The following is a 20,500-nucleotide window of genomic DNA, read 5'->3' on the forward strand; positions in this document are numbered from 1 at the left end:
CCATAAAGGGAAAACTCCCTTTCTGAGATTGAGGTGAGGGCAGATGCGAGGGAAATATAGTTGTGCAGGAAATAGATTCTTAAGTTTTAAATTTCCAGCATTTGCTATGTTCTGTGTCTCACCACGTCAGCATGTTTTTATCTCACCGGTCACCATCATGAAACTATTAACTCAAAGGCACCTTGAGCTAAACAACCTTGGGCTACAACACACACAAAATTCTGGAGGAACTAGCAGGTCAGGCAGCATCCATGAAGGGGTATAAGCAGTCGACATTTTGGGCTGAGACCCTTCATTAGGAGTGTGTGCAACATCCGCTTTCTGGGGCAGACATACAACTGAGGAACTGCACCAAGTGTCAACTAATCTATAAAATGTAGGAAGTAGATGAAACTAATATGTAGACAAAAATTTATTTACACCATACAACATTTTAAATATTTTATACACGTTTGCAGCCAAGAAAGCTATTTCTGTGCTTTCGTGTGAGATCTGCAATAATAAAGATGTGAAATATATTATTCATATAAAAGTGAGGGTATTACTTTATTGCATTGAAAGCAATGAAGAACGCAGCTCAACAACCATTCATTTAAATGACAGAAAATTGTTTGCTTTTATATTATAAAGTAAAAAGTGTAGTAATGGCCAAACAGACTGTTATAAATCTTAAAAACTGCATAAATATATACATTGTGCTTCATGGTGAAGTTTTCTTTGTAAAACTAAACCAAATGAAGCTATTACAACATGTATCTTTGCTTGAGGTTTATCTATAAAGATTACCTTACAAATTCATTCCACATGAACGTACAACACATGATGGTAATAATTGTACATCTTGTATTCTCACTAAGTAAGGTAGTGAGAAATGTTAAAGACATGGACATCTTATTCCTGGTGCATAAAGTCTCTAAATTACTCTAAGAGAGTCCAGACATACAGACCAGGTTTTTGTAAAAATTTCTGAAGTGCAAGTGCAAGAGATTTTATTTATAATTGACTTGAATTTAAACTTCAGTTTGAAAATCCCCTTCCTGCACGTCCAAGGGTATAGAGAGACACTTTTCCCACTCTGCTTGTCTTAATTCTAATGCTTCTTTTGTGTCTGTATCCAGTACATTCATTGGCGAATAGTGTTGGTAGTCACTGGGGTTCTTGTAAGTATCCCAATCATGCTTGCTCGGTGTTGGGTTGTCCTGTGAAAAATACATGAACATAGTATTAGCAGTTCTTCCTTTCAGTCTGAACCCATGCACACCACTGAAACTTTATTCTGTAGCCTCAATCATCAAATAGATACTTTTTAATTTGCTGTACAAATAAAATATTCATTTTTGTCTCTTTTCTCCATGGCCTCAGCCCTCCTTCCACCCATGACCCACTACAGTCCTCCATAATCTCTGCACCTTGTCTAACTCTTCTATTAATAGCAGCTGTACTTTTAGCTACAAGGACCTTGAACTCTTGAATTTTATCCCCAAATCCCTCGTCTTCTCTCTTTCTATTTTGAATGCCTTCCTAAAAAATACCACATCAAAGACCTGAAAGGAAGCATGCCAAACTAACTTGCGGCCTTTTGTATATCTCAAACATGTTCGTATATAAAATTGAGAACGTGATGACAAGGTTCTGTGGCTCAGCATCTTTTCAATTGGTTTATGATGTTCCAATGGAGCATCTTGGTATGTACATCACAGCTGTTGTAGTACAAATATATTTTAAGCAGAACAAACTATCCCAAGGTTGCTCTCATTTTAATTAGATATTAATTCAGTCATAGTTTCAACAACACTTCCCTATGCTCTCTTCATTCCCATTCAGATAAACTGCCTATACAATTAAATACAATCTTGCTATTTTTGTCACTGAAGGTGATGATTTGGAAGGCTGGTTGCAGTTGTTTTCCCATCAAGTCCTTGACAGGTAACACGACACTTTTTATTTCATAGTAGTGTAGTTACGTGTAGAGATAGTTTTTATTCCAGTAGCTACACTTACAGACTCAGAACTGAGAAAATAAATATTAAGTGAATCTACTGCTGAATCGAGAGGGGCTTATTTTTGCAAGTTTAGTGTCAGATGTCGGCCAACTTCACTTCTCAGCCATAAAGAACGGAATCCAGCTTCTAATGTAAAATCTCCATGGATCTATAAAGATTGCTTTTCACAGAATGGAACAGCAAGCAAGTTTACTTGTATAGCACTTTTCAAACACAAGGCAGTATAAAGTGCTTTACGTAGAACAAGGTATAAAAATCAAATTTCAGACAATATGTAAGAGAAGGAAATCACACAAAAATAGATTTGATAAGTAGAAGTTACAGTGCAGGAGCCTCTAATTAAAAGCTAAGAGTAAAAAGAAAAGTTTTAAGCTTCAATTTAAAAGAGCTTAAAGTTGGGGCAGTCTTCTGATCCTCTGGAACTAAAAGCTGCCTCACTATGTTTAGTTTTGACCCTGTGGATGGTAAGCAGACCCGCCCCAGGCGACCTGAGAACTCAGGAAGGTTCATAATGCAGCAAGATATTGGAGATGTATTTTGGCCCTAGAACATTCAGTGCTTTAGAAACCAGTGGTAATATTTTAAAGTCAATCCTCTGATGGACAGGAAGCCAATGCAACAATCTGAGAACTGAAGTTCTACTTTCTTGGTCTTAGTGAGGACCCTAGCAGCAGCGTTCTGAATGAGCTGCAGCTGTCTGAGGGATTTTATTTTATTTTATTTTTTTACAGAGTCCTGTGAAAATGCCATTACAGAAGTCAAGCCTACTAAAAATAAATGCATACACAAGTTTTTATAGATCTTGTTGAGACATAAGCCCTTTAACTCTCGCTATATTTTTAAGGTAGTTGTAGGCTGACTTTGCAATTATCTTAATGAGATAGTTAAAATTTCAGTCAGTGCATATCACAACACTAAGGTTTCTGGCTTGGTTTGTGGTCTGTAATTATAGGGATTCTAAGTGACCACTATAATAGAATGAAAAGGCCTCAACATCAGAATCATTATCACCGACGTATGTTGTGAAATTGTAGCAGCAGTACAGTGTATTAAGAAATATAGACAGTATTTAATGTAAAATAAGTAGTGGAAAAGAGAAAAATAAGTAGTGTTCATGGGTTCATCGTTCAGAAATCTGATGGTGGAGGAAGGAAAAGCTGTTCATAAGACATTGAGTCTTCAGGCTCTGAACTTCCTCTCCAGTGGGAGTAGTTAGAGGAGGGCGTGTCTTGGGTTCTTAATGGTGGAAGCAGTCTTTTTTTTTGAGGCATTGCGTTTTGAAGGTGTCGTTGATATTGTATTATCCACTTTAAAAGAATGAAATGGCCTCTAAATGTGAATTGATAAAGGCTCATTTTCTCTGTCAAGTCAAGTTAAGTTCATTGTCATTTTGACTATAAGCTGCTGGTACAGTACACAGTAAAAATGAAACAATGTTCCTCCAGGACCATGGTGCTACATGAAACAACACAAAACTACACTAGACTATAGACCTGCACAGGACTACATAAAGTGCAGAAAACAGTGCAGGGCAGTACAATAATTAATAAACAAGACAATTGGCACAGTAGAGGATAAATTACAATATAATAATAAATGATGTAGATGTCAGTCTAGACTCTGAGTATTGAGGAGTCTGATGGCTTGGGAGAAAAAACTGTTGCACAGTCTGGTCGTGAGAGCCCGAATGCTTCAGTACCTTTTGCCAGAGGGCAGGAGGGAGAAGAGTTTGTGTGAGGGGTGCGTGGGGTCTTTCACAATACTGTTAGCTTTGCGGGTGCAGTGTGTGGTGTAAATGTCTGTAATAGTGGCAAGAGAGACCCCAATGATCTTCTCAGCTGCCCTCACTATCTGCTGTAGGGTCTTGTGATCTGAGACGGTGCAATTTCCGAACCAGGCAGCGATGGAGCTGCTCAGGATGCTCTCGATACAACCTCTGTAGAACGTAGTGAGGATGGGGGGGGTGGGAGATGGACTTTTCTCAGCCTTCGCAGAAAGTAGAGACGCTGCTGGGCTTTCTTGGCTATGGAGCTGGTGTTGAGGGACCAGGTGAGATTCTCCGCCATGTGAACAACAAGGAATCTGGTGCTCTTAATGATATCAATGGAAGAGCTGTCAATGTTCAGCGGAGAGTGGTCGCTCCGTGCTCTCCTGAAGTCAACAACCATCTCTTTTGTTTTGTTCACATTCAGAGACAGGTTGTTGGCTCTGCACCAGTCTGTCAGCTGCTGCACCTCTACTCTGTACGCTGACTCATCGTTCTTGCTGATGAGACCCACCACGGTTGTGTCATTGGCAAACTTGATGATGTGATTCGAGCTGTGTATTGCTGCACAGTCGTGGGTCAGCAGAGAGAACAGCAGGGAGGGAGCACACAGCCCTGGGGAACCCCCATGCTCAGTGTGATGGTGTTGGAGATGCTGCTCCCGCTCTGGACAGACTGAGGTCTCCCAGTCAGGAAGTCTAGGATCCAGTTGCAGAGGGAGGTGCTCAGGCCCAGTAGTTTCAGCTTTCCAATCAGTTTCTGAGGAATGATTGTGTTGAATGCTGAACTGAAATCTATGAACAGCATTTGAACGTACATGTCTTTTTTGTCCAGGTGGGTTAGGGCCAGGTGGAGGGTGATGGCAATGGTGTCGTCTGTTGAATGGCTGGGACGATATGTGAACTGCAGGGGGTCCAGTGAGTGGGGCAGCAGGGTCTTGATGTGCCTCATGACGAGCCTCTCGAAACATTTCATGATGATGGATGTGAGAGCAACGGGACAGTAGTCGTTGAGGCAGGACACTGAAGACTTCTGCAGCACGGGGACGATGGTGGCGGCCTTAAAGCACGTAGGAACAACGGCGCTGCTCGGAGATGTTGAAGATGTCAGTGAGAACATCTGCCAGCTAGTCTGCACATCCTCCGAGCACTCTGCCAGGAATATTGTCTGGTCCAGCAGTCTTCCGTTGGTTGACTCTGCATAGAGTTTTCTTCACATTGGCCATGGTAAGACACCGCACCTGGTGTGGTCTTCCTCGCCACCACATCATTTTTCACCTCAAAATGAGTGTAGAAGTTGTTCAACGCATCTGGGAGGGAGGCATCACCAGCACAAGCAAGTGATGTTGTCCTGAATGCCCTTCCACATGCGCTGTTGTCCTGGAAGTGGCTGTGGATTCACTGGGTGTGTGCATGCTTTGCCTCTCTGATGGCCCGGGATAGTTTGGCCCTCGCTGTTGTTGGGGCTGCCTTGTCACCTGCTCTGAAGTTAATCACAAGGGATATTATCATTTGCTCATAGCCCAGCACGACAAGGTGCAATTCTTCTTTTCTGAATGGTATGTGGGGTACAATACAGCAACTGCTCCAGCCTTTGTGCTTGTGCCATTGTCAACATTGATTATGACCCAATTCCAATTCACCTGTGTAAACCCTTAATAACTCTAGCCTTACAAAAATTCCAGTCATAATCTTACAATCCTACACAGGAGGGAAATTGTTCTCATTCACTTACTACAATCTCCAAAAAGTTCAAAGTAAACTTGTTATCAAAGTACATCCATAATATGCAGATTCAATGAAAGATCATATCAACTTGGGCATTCAACAAGTGTGCAAAAGGTAACAAACTGTGCAAATACATAAAGAAAGAAAGAAATAATAAATAAGCAATAAATGTTGAGAATGTGTGTCCACAGGTTGTGGGATCATTTCAACGATGTGGCAACTGAAGTTGAGTGAAGTTAACCCTCTGGTTCAAGAGCCTGATGACTGAGGGGTAATAGCTGTTTCTGATGATGGATGCAGCTTTCCTGCAACAGCATTTCATGCAGAGGTTCTCAATGGTGGGGAGGGCTTTACCTGTGGTGGACTGGGTGAAATGTGAACAATATGAAGCACATTTCCCCCTTTGAAATCTGTGATGCAATAGTCCGTCCAGTGGACTTACAATACATCTGCGAATGGAGGCGTTGAAGACTGAGGATTGTGTGGTGTGTGAAGCAAACTTTATAACTTGAACAAGCCACATCCTTGGTGAAGGAGTTAATGATTGACCAAGAACCAACTATTTCCTTTCAAAGCAACAACGAGACAAAAGTCTCAGCATGGCTGAAGAGAAGATATCTCATTTTCAATTATGCAAAGCATCTAGTAAATCAAATATACGAGTTTACTTTTAAATCTATTAAATGTACTGCTGATATTCTACCAGAATGTTCTGGTGTCTTGAAATGTTCATTTATAGAACTATTATTTGAGTTTTCAAATTCCCTTCATAGCCTTACCCTCCCCATTCCTCCAACTCTTTCCAACCCCATAGTGGTTTAACATCTTATTTCTCAACTACAGTTTCTTGTACTTCCCTATGAGCTCCTAAGACTCTAGAATATCAACTCTAAAGCATTGTCTTTTTCTCAGACAGTTCATAGGGAATAAGGATGATTGCTTCCATTCTAGTTCTTGGGCTTGATGGTGACCGATGAGGTCATCACAGGAATTGCAGACTTTTCTGCAGATGGGCCAGGAGATACCTGATGTTTGTGAGGTGGTGTTTTCCTTTGTTGGATTCCTGTACTCCCAATGACTTGAGGGTCTCAGTGCCACTCTGAATGTTTTCCACTTTGGGAAGTCAGGAACAAGTGATTCATAAAAGTCAGTTTCGATATTGCAGTTTTTCATAGGAGACTTTCAACAATTTTATCTTCCTATGTCTACCTAGTAAGATTAGACCATAACCATAAGACATGGGAGTAGAATTAGACCACTTAGCCCATTGAATCTGTTCCACCATTCCATCATGGCTGATTTATTATCCCTCTCAACCCCAATCTCCTGCCTTTGACCTGTAACTTTGACGCCCTGACTAATCAAGAACCTATCAAACTCCACTTTGAATATACCCAATGACTTGGTCTCCACAGCCATGTATAACAATGAATTCCACAGATTCACCACCCTTCAACTAAAGAAATTACTTCTCATCTCTGTTCTAGATTGATGTTCACCTATTCTGAAGCTGTACCCTCTGGTCTTTGACTCACCCCTATAGGAAACATTCACTGCAAATCCACTTTATCAAGGCCTTTCAATATTCCATAGGTTTCAATGAAATCTTGCCTTGTTCTTTTAAAATCCAGTGATTACAGGCCCAGAGCCATCACATGCTCTTTGAACATTAACCCTTTAATTCCCACAATTCTTGTGATCCTCCTCTGGGCCCTCTTCAATGCCAACACATCTTTTCTTAGATAAGGGGCTCCAAACTGCTTACAATACTCCAAATGCAGTCTGACCAATGCCTTATAAATCCTCAGCATCACATCCTGTTCTTACATTCTAGTCCTCTCAAAAATTAATGCGAACATTGCATTTGCATTCCTTAAAATAGAATCAACCTGCAAGTTAACCTTTAGGGATCCCTGCACCAGGACTCCCAAGTCCTTTTGCACGCTGATTTTTGAATTTTCTCCTTGTTTGGAAAATTGTCTATGCTTTTATTCTTACTACTAAAGTGCATGACCATGCACTTCCCTACGCTATATTCAATCTGCTAATTCTTTACCCATTCACGCAGTCTATTCAAGTCATACTACAGACTCCTTGCTTCCTCAACACTACCTGCCCTGCCACCTATCTTTGTATGGTTTACAAACCCGGCCACAAAACCATCCAATTTGCTGATGTATAATGTGAAAAGAAACAGTCTCAGTACCAACTGCTGTGGAGCACCACAAGTTACAGGCAACTAGAATAGGCCCCATTTATTTTGACTCTGCCTCCTGCCAGCCAGACAATCTTCAATCAATGCTAGTATCTTTCCTGTAATACCATGGACTCTTATCTTGTTAAGCAGCCTCGTGTGTGGCTTGTCAAAGATCTTCTGAAAATCTAAATAAACAACATCCACTGACACCCCCTTTGTCTATCCTGACTGTTATTACTTCAAAGTATTCCAACTTACTTTTTAGGTATGAGTTCTCTAGACACTAGAGTACTACAACCCAGTACAGGCCCTTTGGCCCTCAATGTTGTGCCAACCTATATATTCCTTAAAAAAAATATTAAACCCACACTACCCTGTTATCCTCTATTTTTCTTTCATCCTGTCCAAGAGGCTCTTAAATACCCCTAATGTTTTAGCCTCCACCACCATCCCTGGCAAGTCATTCCAGGCACCCACAACCCTCTGAGTAAAAAATTTAGCCCTGATGTCTCCCCTAAACTTCCCTCCCTTAACTTTGTACATATGCCCTCTGGTGTTTGCTGTTCATGCCCTGGGAAACAGGTACTGGCTATCCACCCTATCTATGCCTCTCATAATCTTGTAGACCTCTACCAAGTCCCCTCTCATCCTTCTACACTCCAAAGAGAAAAGTCTCAGCTCTGCTAACCTTACCTCATAACACTTTTTTTCCAGTCCAGGCAACATCCTGGTAAATCTCCTCTGCACCCTCTCCATAGCTTCCACATCCTTCCTATAATGAGGTGACCAGAACTGAACACAATACTCTATGTGTGGTCTCACCAGAGATATGTAGCGTTGCAACATGACCTCTCTACTCTTGAACTCAATCACCCTATTAATGAAGCCTAGCATCCCACAGGCCTTCTTAACTATCCTAACAACCTGTGCAGTGACCTTGAGGGATGTATGGATTTGAACCCCAAGGTCCCTCTGTTCATTCACACTCTTAAGTAACCGACCATTAACCTGTACTTAGCTTTCTAGTTTGCCCTACAAAATGCATTACCTCACACTTAGCCGGATTAAACTCCATCTGCCACTTTTCTGCCCAACTCTGCATCCTGCCTATGTCCTTTTGTAACCTTCGACAACCTACAGCTCCATCCACAACCCTTCCAATCTTCATGTCGTCCGCAAACTTACTCATCCTTCCGCCTCTTCATCCAGGCCATTTATAAAAATCACAAAGAGCAGGGGTCCCAGGATAGATCCTTGTGGCACTCCACTAGTCACCAACCTCCAGCCAGAATACTTTCCTTCCACTACTACCCTCTGCTTTCTTCCTGTAAGGCAATTTTTTTATCTAAACAGCCAAGGTTCCACTGATCTCATGCCTCATGACTTTCTGGATGAGTCTCTCATGGGAGACCTTGTCAAGTGCCTTGCTAAAATCCATGTAGACCACATCTACTGCCCTACCCTCATCAGTTTCTTTTGTTACCTCTTCAAAAATCTCAATTAGGCTCGTGAGGCATGACCTTCCCTTCACAAAGCCATGTTGACTATCCTTGAGTAGACTGTACTTTTCCAAATGCTCGTAGATCCTATCCTTAAGAATTCCTTCCAGTAGTTTGCAGACCACCAATGTAAGACTCACTGGTCTATAGTTCCCAGGATTCTCCCTATTACCTTTTTAAACAAGGGAACTACATTTGCCATTCTCCAATCCTCCAGCACCTCCCCTGCAGCCAAAGAGGATTCAAAGATCATAGCTACTGCTCCAGTGATCTCTTCTCTCACTTCCCACAGCAGCCTGGGGTATATCACATCCGGCCCTGGGACTTATCAATCTTGATGTTTTTAAAAAGATCCAACACTACTACTTCCTTAATCTCCACATTGTCCAGCACACAGGCCTGTTCTAGTTCGACCTCACCCTGATCAAGTCCTTTTCACTTGTGAATACTGAAGCAAAGTATTCATTTAGAACCTCCCCAACCTCCTCTGCCTCCAGACACATGTTGCCTTCTTTATCCTTTAGTGGCCTCACCTTCATTCTTGTCATCCTTCTGTTCTTCACATACGCATAGAATGCCTTGGCGTTCTCCTTAATCCTACATGCCAAGTCCTTCTCATGCCCCCTTCGAGCTCTCCTAAGTCCTTTCTTAAGCTCCTTCCCGGCTACCCTATATTTCTCATGAGCTCCTCCTGCTTCCTGCTTCTTATATCTAACATATGCTTCCTTCTTCCTCTTGATGAGTTGCCTCACGTGTTTCGTCAGCCACGGTTCCCTTTTCCTACCATTTTTTCCTTGTCTCAGTGGGACAAACCTATCCTGAACCCAGCACAAGTGGTCCCTATTCTTCCTCCACATCACTTCTGTGCTTTCACCCTTGAACGTCTGTTTCCAATTTACTCTCACTAGTTCCTGCCTCACCCCTTCATAGTTAGCACTTCCCCAGTTAAGTACTTTCCCATTTTGTCTGTTTTTATCCTTTTCCATAGCAATGCTGAAGCTAAGGGAGTTGTGGTCACTCTCACCAAAATGCTCCCCCACCAAGAGGTCTGCCACCTGACCAGGTTTATTACCCAGAACTAGATCCAGCATGGCCTCTCCTCTCGTCAGCCAGTTCACATACTGTATCAGGAATCCTTCTTGAACACACCTGCCAAATTCAGCCCCACCTATCCCCCTTGCAGTCAGGAGGTGCCAGTCAGTATGGGGGAGGTTGAAATCACCCATAACTACAACCCTGTATTTCCTGCACCATTCTAAAATCTGCCTGCTTATCTGCTCCTCGGTGTCCCGAGGGCTATTTGGGGGCCTATAGACTACTCCCAGCATAGTGATTGATCCCTTCCTATTTCTGACTTCCACCCACACCGACACAGTGGACACTTTCTCTGCAGCGTCCTCCCTTTCTATAGCTGTGATACTATCCCTGAGCAGCAATACTACTCTGCCCCCCCCCCCCTTTTCTACCTCCCATCCTATTCCTTTTAAAACACCTAAACCCCGGTACCTGCATCAGCCAATCCTGCCCTTCCTCCTTCCTCCAGCCAAGTTTCAGTAACGGCCACAGTATCATAGTTCCACGTACTGATCCATACTCTAAGTTCATTCCCTTTATTCCTAATACTCCTAGCATTGAAATAGACACATTTCAACCCCTCTAACTGGCTACATTTATGTTTTGTCCCCTGCCTGTCCTTCCTCACCAACTCAGAACACAGAGCATCATGCCCTTGTCTTTCCACCCTAATTTCTGCACTCACAAGGAAACCATGCTGACTTTGGCCTATTTTATCAGGCACCTCCAAGTACCCCAAAATCTCATCCTTAATAGTCGACTCCAATGCCTTCCCAACCACTGAAGTCAGGCCTATAATTTCCATTGTTCTGCCTCGCTCCTTTCTTAAAGAGTGTAGTGACATTTGCAATTTTCCTGTCCTGCAGAACCACTGCAGAATCTAGTGATTCTCGAAAGATCATTAAAAACGCATCCACTCTCTCTTTAGCCAACTCTTTCAGAACCCTGAGATGTAGTCCATCTGGTCCAGGTGACTTAGATATCTTGAGACCTTTCAGCTTCCCAAGCACCTTCTCCTTAGTATTAGCAACTACACTCACCTCTTTCCCCTTGACAATCTCAAATTTCTGGCATACAGCTAATGTCTTTCACAGTGAAGACTGATGTAAAATACATTATGTTCATCTGCCATTTCTTTGCTCCCCACTTTTACCTTTGCAGCACATTTCCTAGCGGTCTAATATCCACTCTCGCTACTCTTTTACTATTTATACAGTATATCTGAAAACATTTTTGGTATCCTCCTTGATATTATTGGCAACCTTACCTTCATATTTCAACTTCCTTATGTTTTTTAGTTGCCTTGTATTAACTTAAAAAGCTTCCCAATCCTTTAACTTCCCTTTAATGTTTGTTCTACTATCTGCCCTCTCGATTTCTTTTGTCCTCCATGGCTGATTCGTTTCCCCCTCACTCCTCCCCAGCCCTTTAGAATACTACTTCATCTTTGGGACGTATCTATTCTGCATCTTTCGAATTGTCCTCCGAAACTGCAGCTATTGCAGTTCTGCTGTCATCCCTGCTAGTAACTCTTTCCAATCAACTTTGGCCAGCCCCTCTTTCATGCCTCCGTAATTTCCTTGACTCCACTGTAAAATTTTTACATCTGACTTTATCTTTTCCATTTCCAAACTGCAGGGTGAATTCTATCATATTATTATCACAGACTCCTAATGGTTCCTTTATCTTAAGCTCCCACATCAATTCTGGTTCATTACACAACACCCAGTCCTGAATTGCCTTTCCCCTAGTGGGCTCAACCACAAGATGCTTTATAAAACCATCTTGTAGGCATTCTACAAATTCGCTCTCTTGGGATTTAGCAACGACCTGATTTTCCAATCAACCTGCATGTTGAAATCCCCCACGACTAACATAATATTGTCCGTATTACAGGACTTTATTATTTCTTGCTGAAATTCACATGCCATATCCTTGCTACTTTTTGGGGGCCTGTATTTAACTCCCAACAGGGTCTTTTTATTCTGGCAGTTTCTTAACTCCACCCACAGGGATTCTACATCTTTTGATCGTATGTCACTTCTTCTAAGGATTTGATTTCTTTTTTTTTTTAAACCAAGAAAGCCACCCCATCCATCCTGCCTACATACCTGTCCTTTTGTTACAAGGCATATCACTGGATGTTAAGATCCCAACTATGATTTTCTTTCAGCTGCAACTCAGTCATGCTTACAGCATCATACCTGCCAGTCTCTAATTATGCTACACAATCACTAGCTTTATTCCGTATACTGCGTGCATTCAAATATAACACCTTCAGTCCAGTATTCATTACCCTTTTTAATTTTGCCTTCATGTTAAACTTCACCTCATTCCACTGACTGCAATTTTGCCCGATCATCTGCCTGTCCTTCCTCACTGTCTCACTACACACTGCACAGACTTGAGTACCACCTTCCCCATCCTCAGCCCTATCACTCAGGTTCCCATCCCCCGCTAACTTAGTTTAAACCCTCCCCAACAGCTGTAGCAAACATGCCCGCAAGGATATTGGTCCCCCTCGGGTTCAGGTGTAAATTATCTGTTTTGTACAGGTCATACTTTCCCCAAAAGAGATTCGAATGATTCAGAAATATGAAACCCTGCTCCCTGCACCAGTTCCTCAGCCACGCATTCATCAGTACTATCATCTATTCCTGCCCTGACTAGCATGAGGTACTGGGAGTAATCAAAAGATTACTACCCTGGAGGTCCTGCTCTTCAGCCTCTTCCTTACCTCCCCACACTCACTGTGCAGGACTTCCTCCCCCTTTCTATCTATATCATTGGTGCCAATGTGCACCAGGCCTGCTGCTGTTCACCTTCTCTCGAGAATCTTCTGGAACCACTTTGAGGCTTCCTAGAACCTCACACCTGGGAGGTAACACACCATTCTTGCTTCTCTTTCGTGGCCACAGAATCGTATCTCCATCTCCTTAAGTACTGAGTCTCCTATCACTATCGCTCTGCCTGGCGCAGGGCTGAGCACAGTGCCACAGGTCTGGCTGCAGCTGCTGTGCCCTGATAGGTCATTCCCCTAGCAGTATCCAAAGGGGTATACTTGTTGCTGAGGGGAATGGCCATGGGTAAACCCTGTACTCCCCTTACTTCTCCTGGTGGTCACCCATCTACTATCTGAAGCCTGCACTGTTTGTGTCTCTGTCCACCTCAGTCAGAGACTTACCTATGAAGTTTTCTGGTCCTGAGTGCATCCAGCTTCAGCTAATGTCCCTTGAACTTGGCAGTCTAGAGCTGCCACTGGGTGCACTTCCTGAAGATGTGGATATCAGGGAGTCTGTTTCAATACTCTGAAATCTCACATCTCACGAGGAACATTTTACTGTCTAAACCATACTTGTTATACCTCTAACTTCTCAAAAACAAATTTTAGCCTGCACTTCAACAAATGCCACTCTGTTTAAATCTCACTTCTTTTTATTGGCCCTTGCTAAGTTACTACGGGCTTTAATGTTTTGATGTACATTTGATAAATAAAGCTAATCTTACCAGGCAGACTATTTACTAACCCTAACTTGTACATCTTTAGAATGTGGGAGGAAAGTGTAGAACCCTCACAGTCACAGGCAGAATGTACAAACTCATGATCGTCTCTGTTTCAGGAGTCTGGTATCAGGCTCTCAGTATTGTGAATGTTGGCTAGGGAGAAGACCCTAACATTGGTTTGGTTATCTTTACAATACACTTTAAAAATTCTGGTGCAGATTCTCCTCTGCTTTGAGCAGTCCAGGTCATATAAGTGCATAGAAGGAAGCAATCTGCCTCTCTAATGCACCCCCTCTGGGATGCCCCATTAAAAATCTCTCTTTGACAATGCCTCTGAACATCAACTTAATCTGGCTCATTGCAACTTTTTTTTTGCAAATGAAGTTCTACTTTTACTTAAAACCATAGTAAACTACAGCACAGAAGCAGGCTCTTTGGCCCGTGTAGTCCATGCTGAACCACTGAATCTGCCTAGTCCCATCGACCTGCACCTATGCCCCATACCCCTCTGTTCCATGTACCTATCCAAACTTCACTTAAACTTTGAAACTGAAATTGCATCCACCACTGGTGCTGGCAACTCATTCAACACTCTCACCACCCTCTAAGTGAAGAAGTTTTCCCTCACTTTCCCTCATAAACAGTTCACCTTTCACCCTTAACCCACGACCTCTAATTGTAGTCTCACCCAACCTCAGTAGAAGAAGCCTGCTTGCATTTACCTTATCTATACCCTCCATAATTTTGTACACCTCTATCAAATCTCCCTTTCAATCTATATCACAAGGAATTAAGTCCTAATCTGTTCGATTTTTCCATACAACTTATGTCGTCCAGTCTTGGCAACATCCTTGTGAACTTTCTATGCCCATTCAATCTTATATACTACTTTTTAAATACACGTATATTTGTATATCTGTGCACCTGTAATGCTACTGAGACACTGTAATTTCCTTTGGGATCAATAAAGTATCTATCAATGTTTCCTGTTGGTAGTTGACCAAAACTGCACACAATACTCCAAATTAGGCCTCACCAATGAGTTGCAAGAAAATGAATCTCAAGGTAGTACATCATAATACATACATATTTTGATAATAAATTAACTTAGAACTATTAAACTTTGCAGATGTAGTTATGATACACTCAATACAGACACATCAAATCCAGTTGTGGTACTTACACTTCCACTACCCCTTTCATACCCAGCTGCAGAGACCGCCCATGTTTTCTCATTCTTTAGAAACAAACAAAACAACTGGTAAATACATCTGTATCTTATGGGTTGTAACACAATACCAGCTATGCTGGTACTGCAAAAGCTTGTTTCATTTTACTTGCACTTGAATCTGTACTTACCATACTGCCTGTACCTGGGGGCTCACGGAACCTGTCTAAAGTCTGGAATTTTTGATTGAGTTCTTGAAATAGTTCCATGTGCCGCTTTCTTGTATGCATGACTTTCTGTAAACCAAATAGATTACATGGTAAACCACCATTTACCTATTAACTTATGAAGAATTGTACATATTAATAACCTGCAATGATGAGACTGACCTGGGAAATAAATCTAGGAAATTAGCTCATTTTTCAGAGATCAAGTAAAACAATAATCTGAGATAACAGTTGGTAACAGCAACATTAATTAAAAAAAACCAGAACTTGTACAATGATTTTCGTAAGCAAACTGCAAATGCACAAACTTTGCAAATTAATTATTTTAAGCATTGCTCTGTGTTATCTCTCAATGATAAGACTGCATATTTGTTTCCCTGCATTGAATGTGCAGGATAGTTGCAATTTGCCTCTGAAAGAAAACTGATTTCAGTGGAACTGGATTTTGGAGTATGATGAGTATGATGCTCAGCCACTACAATATTGTGTGTTTAATGCAAGTAATGGTGGACCAATTCCTAGCCCTCAAGACCACTCTTTGTGGGGGGGAAAACGTTGTCCATAGGAACTGAAAAACAAGCAACAAAAATGTTCCTGCCAATCAAAGACCAGTTGAAAATTCGTTGAGAAGGAGCTGCAGAGGAGTTGTGCACATTCAATGAATAATTGTTATGGAGGTACTCGAAGCTGGGGACAAAGCCGCTTTCTATTACCCCACTGACAAATATTGCTGGATTCTCAAACTGATGAAAATTACATGTATAAAAATGAAAGTGTCAAGCATCAGTGGTTAATTTCATTTGTTATACCCCGAAACTTACTTCAAAATCCAGGTCTGAATAACGTGACTTTCTTCTCTGCAAAACATCAAAGGATTCATTAGATGGGTTTGGCTAGGCATGATTCTGATAAACATCTTGGCCTTCTAATGCTCTCTCCTTAATTCTTCAAACATGTTTGAGCTACATTTCATTTGTGAATTGTTAAAAGTTTTTTAAAATTGGCCACAGTTAAGTTATGGAGTTGATGCAGATCAGAGAACTGGACAAAGTTCCTGTTGCCAGGTCAGCTGCCTCTGTTGTGGATCAGACACCATTTTGAATGAAAATCCAAATCTGGAGCGACGGCACAAACACAAATACCCACTCGTGTACAAAGAATGAGTATTCTAGATTGGTACATGGAGCTTAGAAAAATATAGGGCTATGGCTAACCTTAGGTAATTTCTAAAGTAAGTTCATGTTCGGCACAGCATCATGGGCCGAAGGGCCTGTATTGTGCTGTAGGTTTTCTATGTTTCTATCAATACGTAATGCGCTGAACTCAGCTGGGATAATCAAACAAATGACACCACTTAAAATACCCCAGATCTAAAATCCAAGCAACACACGCAAAATGCTGGTGGATCTCAGCATGTCAGGCAGCATCTATGGAAAACAGCAAACAGTTGATATTTCTGGCTCAGACCCTTTATCAGGACTGGAGAAAAAAGAGCAGTAGTCAGAATAAGGAGGTGCAGGGAGGGGAGGAAGAAGTATAAGGTAGTAGGTGATAGGTGAAACCGGGAGAGGGGGAGGGATGAAGTAAAGAGCTGGGAAGTCACCTGGTGAAAGAGATAAAGGGCTGGAGAAGGGGGAATAGGAGAGGACCGAAGGCCGTGGAAGAAAGAGAAGGGGAAGGAGCACCAGAGGGAGGTGATGGACAGGTAAGGTAAGAGAGGGAAATGGGAACGGGGAAGGATGAAGGTGAGGGGGGCAAAGATGAATCGATGAAATAAAATAAATTGCTTATAAGCAGCCAAAAAATAAATCTCAGTTTTAGGGTTACTGGTTATAACATCCACGTCCTCTCCTGAACAGTTATGTTATTCTTAATTTATGCTGAATGCAGGGGGGTAAAATATACTTGTTATATCATTGACCTTTGTAATAGGATTAACAATTTCATGATACACTATCAACTGAAGCAATATATTGAATTTCTGCAGCATTTTCTCAATCTGTCATTTCAGTTTTCTTCAGCACACACTCCCATATGGATTTTAAATGTTTTTTCTCTCTTGCCGTCCTTAAAATTGTGTTTTAAATGAATTTTTATTCTATCAGTACCATTGTATTATCCTGCAGACACACAAGATGCAACTCACAAAAAGCAGGAGGAACTTAGCAGTCGGGTAGTACCTATGGATGGAAATGGACAATCGATGTTTCAGGCTGAGACTCAGAACGTTGACTGACTACTTCCCTCCCTAGGTGAAGCCTGCCCCACTGAGTTCCTCCAGCTTTTTACACTGGAGAGTTCATCTGGATAAAAGTGCCCCCTATAATGTATGAGGGTTATGTACAACAAAAACAATGATCTCTGGGAGGGATAAATTAATCCTAATTCTGATTCAGGTACAATTGCCCTGTGCATTACCTGTATTACTAATGTAGTACCCCAGCAAGTGCACAGCGTAAGTTATAAACTGGCACAACTCTGCACCTGCATTTGTATAGTACCAACATGAAAATAATACATCGTTCAATCTTTGTGGTTGCAAACCATCTGTCCAGGGGAGTTTCAACTGACACAGAAACAAATGCACAATTCAAACAACAAACAGTAGAAAAGACACCATGATCCCGAGATTTGATTGAGGACACAGTGAAATAATCCCTTCATAATTTCAAGGTCTGTGCTGATGGGTGCCTTGGCAAGATAATATGGCATGGTTCCAATATGGAAATATTAAATATGACATCCTAATTGCTGAGACATTGTAGTCTCACCATCCTAATATAAAGGCCCTAACTTCATAGAGCAAACAGCACAGGAGTAACTCATTGCCTATTGTGGCTATACTGCTTTATTGAAACTGGCCAATTGGACCTACTTCTTTGGCCTCCTCAGTAGCCCGACAACAAGACTACCTGTGACTTGCTTGTATGTGTCCAGAACAAAGAAGTGGGCAAGAAAAAAATCATTGCATACTCTACCCACTCAGTAAACAGCCGGTTTCAAAGGCTCACTCATGGAAAGTGTTATAGCGCAATTAAAACAAAAACCATACAATCAAAAGAAGTTTCTTCCTCCCAGGCATTTAAGCTGATCAACCATTCTAGTTAGCCCCCACCCGCTCTATTAATTTTGTCACTGTATTGCACTGTAAACAATTTAAACCACTTGTTATAATGCTATTTACATTGAAAAATACATACTGTTATTATGTACTTATACACGTGCAGAATACTCGAATTTTAACCTCCAAGTTTATTTTTATATTATTCTGTATTCTTCCAGAATGTTCAATTGTTTCTGGTGCATGTTGCAACAATACACCACAGCAAATTCTTACTAAAAGTAATACATGGTTGAGAAGCTGGTGCAGGGAACAGGGTTTCAGGTTCTTGGTTTATTGGGATCTCTTCTGGGGGAGGTATGACCTGTTCAAAAGTGGGCAGGTTTGTCAAGAGCTGTTGGGGAGGATTTAAATTACTTTGGCAGGAGGGTGGGAACTGGAGTGAAGGGACTCAGGATAGGATGGATGGTAAAAAAGCAAAGACAGCGTGCAGTCAGACTGTCAGGAAGGGCAGGTAGATGATTGGACATAATTGCAGCCAGCAGGGTGAGTATCAGTGTATTAGAGATGCAGAATCAAAAAGGATAGCAAATGCAGCACTCAAAGTGTTATATCTCAATGCACGGAGTATAAGAAATAAGGTACAGCAGCAATGGCATGAGTTTCTGGAAAAAATTAGAAAGGTGCAGGGTAGGTGTATTCCAAAAACGAAGAAATACTCAAATGGCAAAATAGTACAACTGTAGCTGAGAAGGGAAGTCAAAGCTAATGTAAAAGCAAAAGGAATAGCATACAACAAAGCTAAAATTATTGTGAAGACAGGATTGTGAAGCTTTTAAAACCCTACAGAGAGCAAGTAAAAGAAGATATGAGAGTGGATATGGGACCACCAGAAAATGAGGCCAGAGAAGGTGATGGCAGATGAACTAAATGAGGATTTTGCATCCGTCTTCACTGTGGAAGTCACTAACAGTATGCCTGATGTTGTAGTGGGTGAGGGAAGAGAAGTGATTGCAGTTACTATTATAAGGGAGAAGGTGCTCAAAAAGCTGAAAGACCTAAGGGTATATAAGTCACCAGGGCTAGATGAATTGCACACTAGGGTTCTAAAAGAGGCAGCAATAGAGATTATGGAGGCATTAGTAATGATCTTTTGAAAATCACTGGACTCTGGCTTGGTGCCAGAAGACTGGAAATTTACAAATGTCACTTTTTAAGAAAGGAGGAAGGCAGTAGAAAGGAAATTACAGACCAGTTAGCCTGACCTCAGTGGTTGGGATGATATTGGAGTCAATTGTTAAGGATGAGGTTATGGAGTACTTGATGACACAGGACAAGATAGGACAAAGTCAGCAAGGCTTCCTTAAGGGAAAATCTTCCCTGACAAACCAGTTGAAATTCTCTGAGGAGATTACATGGAGGATGCAGTGGAAGTTGTATATTTGGATATTCAAAAGGCCTTTAACAAGGTGCCATACGTGAGGCTGCTTACCAAGTTAAGAGCCCATGGCATTACAGGAAAGTTACTAGCATGGTTAGAGCATTGGCTGCTTGGTAGAAGGTAGTGAGTGGGAATAAAAGATCCTTTTCAGATTGGCATCTACCTGTATGGCAAAGGAGCTTTGGAGTTGCCTGTCACAGGGCTGATTGAAGAGTTCAAGTGGGCCAAGGTGAGGCTTGAGATGACCCTCTCTGAATCTCGTGATAGCATTGTCCAGGATACTGCACCAAGGACTTCAACAGGCAGAAAGTGGTGCCCAGCAGAGTCAGTAAAACAGGAAAACGCAGCATTCAGGTTTGCATACATGGCGGGCCAGGTGCAATCTGGAAGTTGGGGGGGGGGGCTTGGCACAGGCTCAAATAGCCCCATTTGGGTAAAGGTGACAACACAAAAGCAAAGGTAAGCTATGGTGGTGGAGGAAGTACAGCGATAGGGGAAGCAGATGAGGTATGCAAGAGCAGTGTCTCAGGCAAAACAAGGACCGTAGACAAGGGGGGAAAGCATTGAGAAAAGAAAAAATTATTGGGAAAGACTTGTGGGAAAAGGAAGGAAGAAAGATTAGCTTCCTTATAAGAGCCGTTTATGATGTTCTCCAAACTCCCAAACATCTGAACCAGTGGCTCGGTGAAGCCCCAAATTGTCCACTCTCTGTGGAAGAACAGCAAACCTCAAGCACATCATCTCATCCAGCAAAGTAAGCCTCACACAACGAAGATGCACATGGAGGCACAACCAAGTCCTCAGATGTTTGCCATCCATTGTGGAGAAGCAAAG

General features: G+C 41.9%; 1 protein-coding gene across 9 annotated transcripts in view; it reads right to left on the reverse strand.

The window, feature by feature from the left end:
• Positions 1-429: 429 nt before the first annotated feature.
• adgrb3 (adhesion G protein-coupled receptor B3) overlaps positions 430-20,500 on the reverse strand; it is an 817,113-nt gene continuing 797,042 nt past the window's right edge. For 8 of the 9 annotated variants that reach the window (XM_072250523.1, XM_072250502.1, XM_072250515.1 and 5 more), the window contains 4 exons: positions 15,986-16,021; positions 15,129-15,233; positions 14,953-15,006; positions 430-1,199 (listed from right to left, as the gene is read on the reverse strand). In XM_072250523.1, the coding sequence (XP_072106624.1) occupies positions 1,011-1,199; positions 14,953-15,006; positions 15,129-15,233; positions 15,986-16,021 (384 nt within the window). In that variant the 3' untranslated portion in view covers positions 430-1,010. The remainder of the gene's footprint in view (positions 1,200-14,952; positions 15,007-15,128; positions 15,234-15,985; positions 16,022-20,500) is intronic. The other variant, XM_072250503.1, reaches the window with a different exon arrangement.

The sequence above is a fragment of the Mobula birostris genome, chromosome 2 (assembly GCF_030028105.1).
Source record: "Mobula birostris isolate sMobBir1 chromosome 2, sMobBir1.hap1, whole genome shotgun sequence".
Lineage (NCBI taxonomy): Eukaryota > Metazoa > Chordata > Chondrichthyes > Myliobatiformes > Myliobatidae > Mobula > Mobula birostris.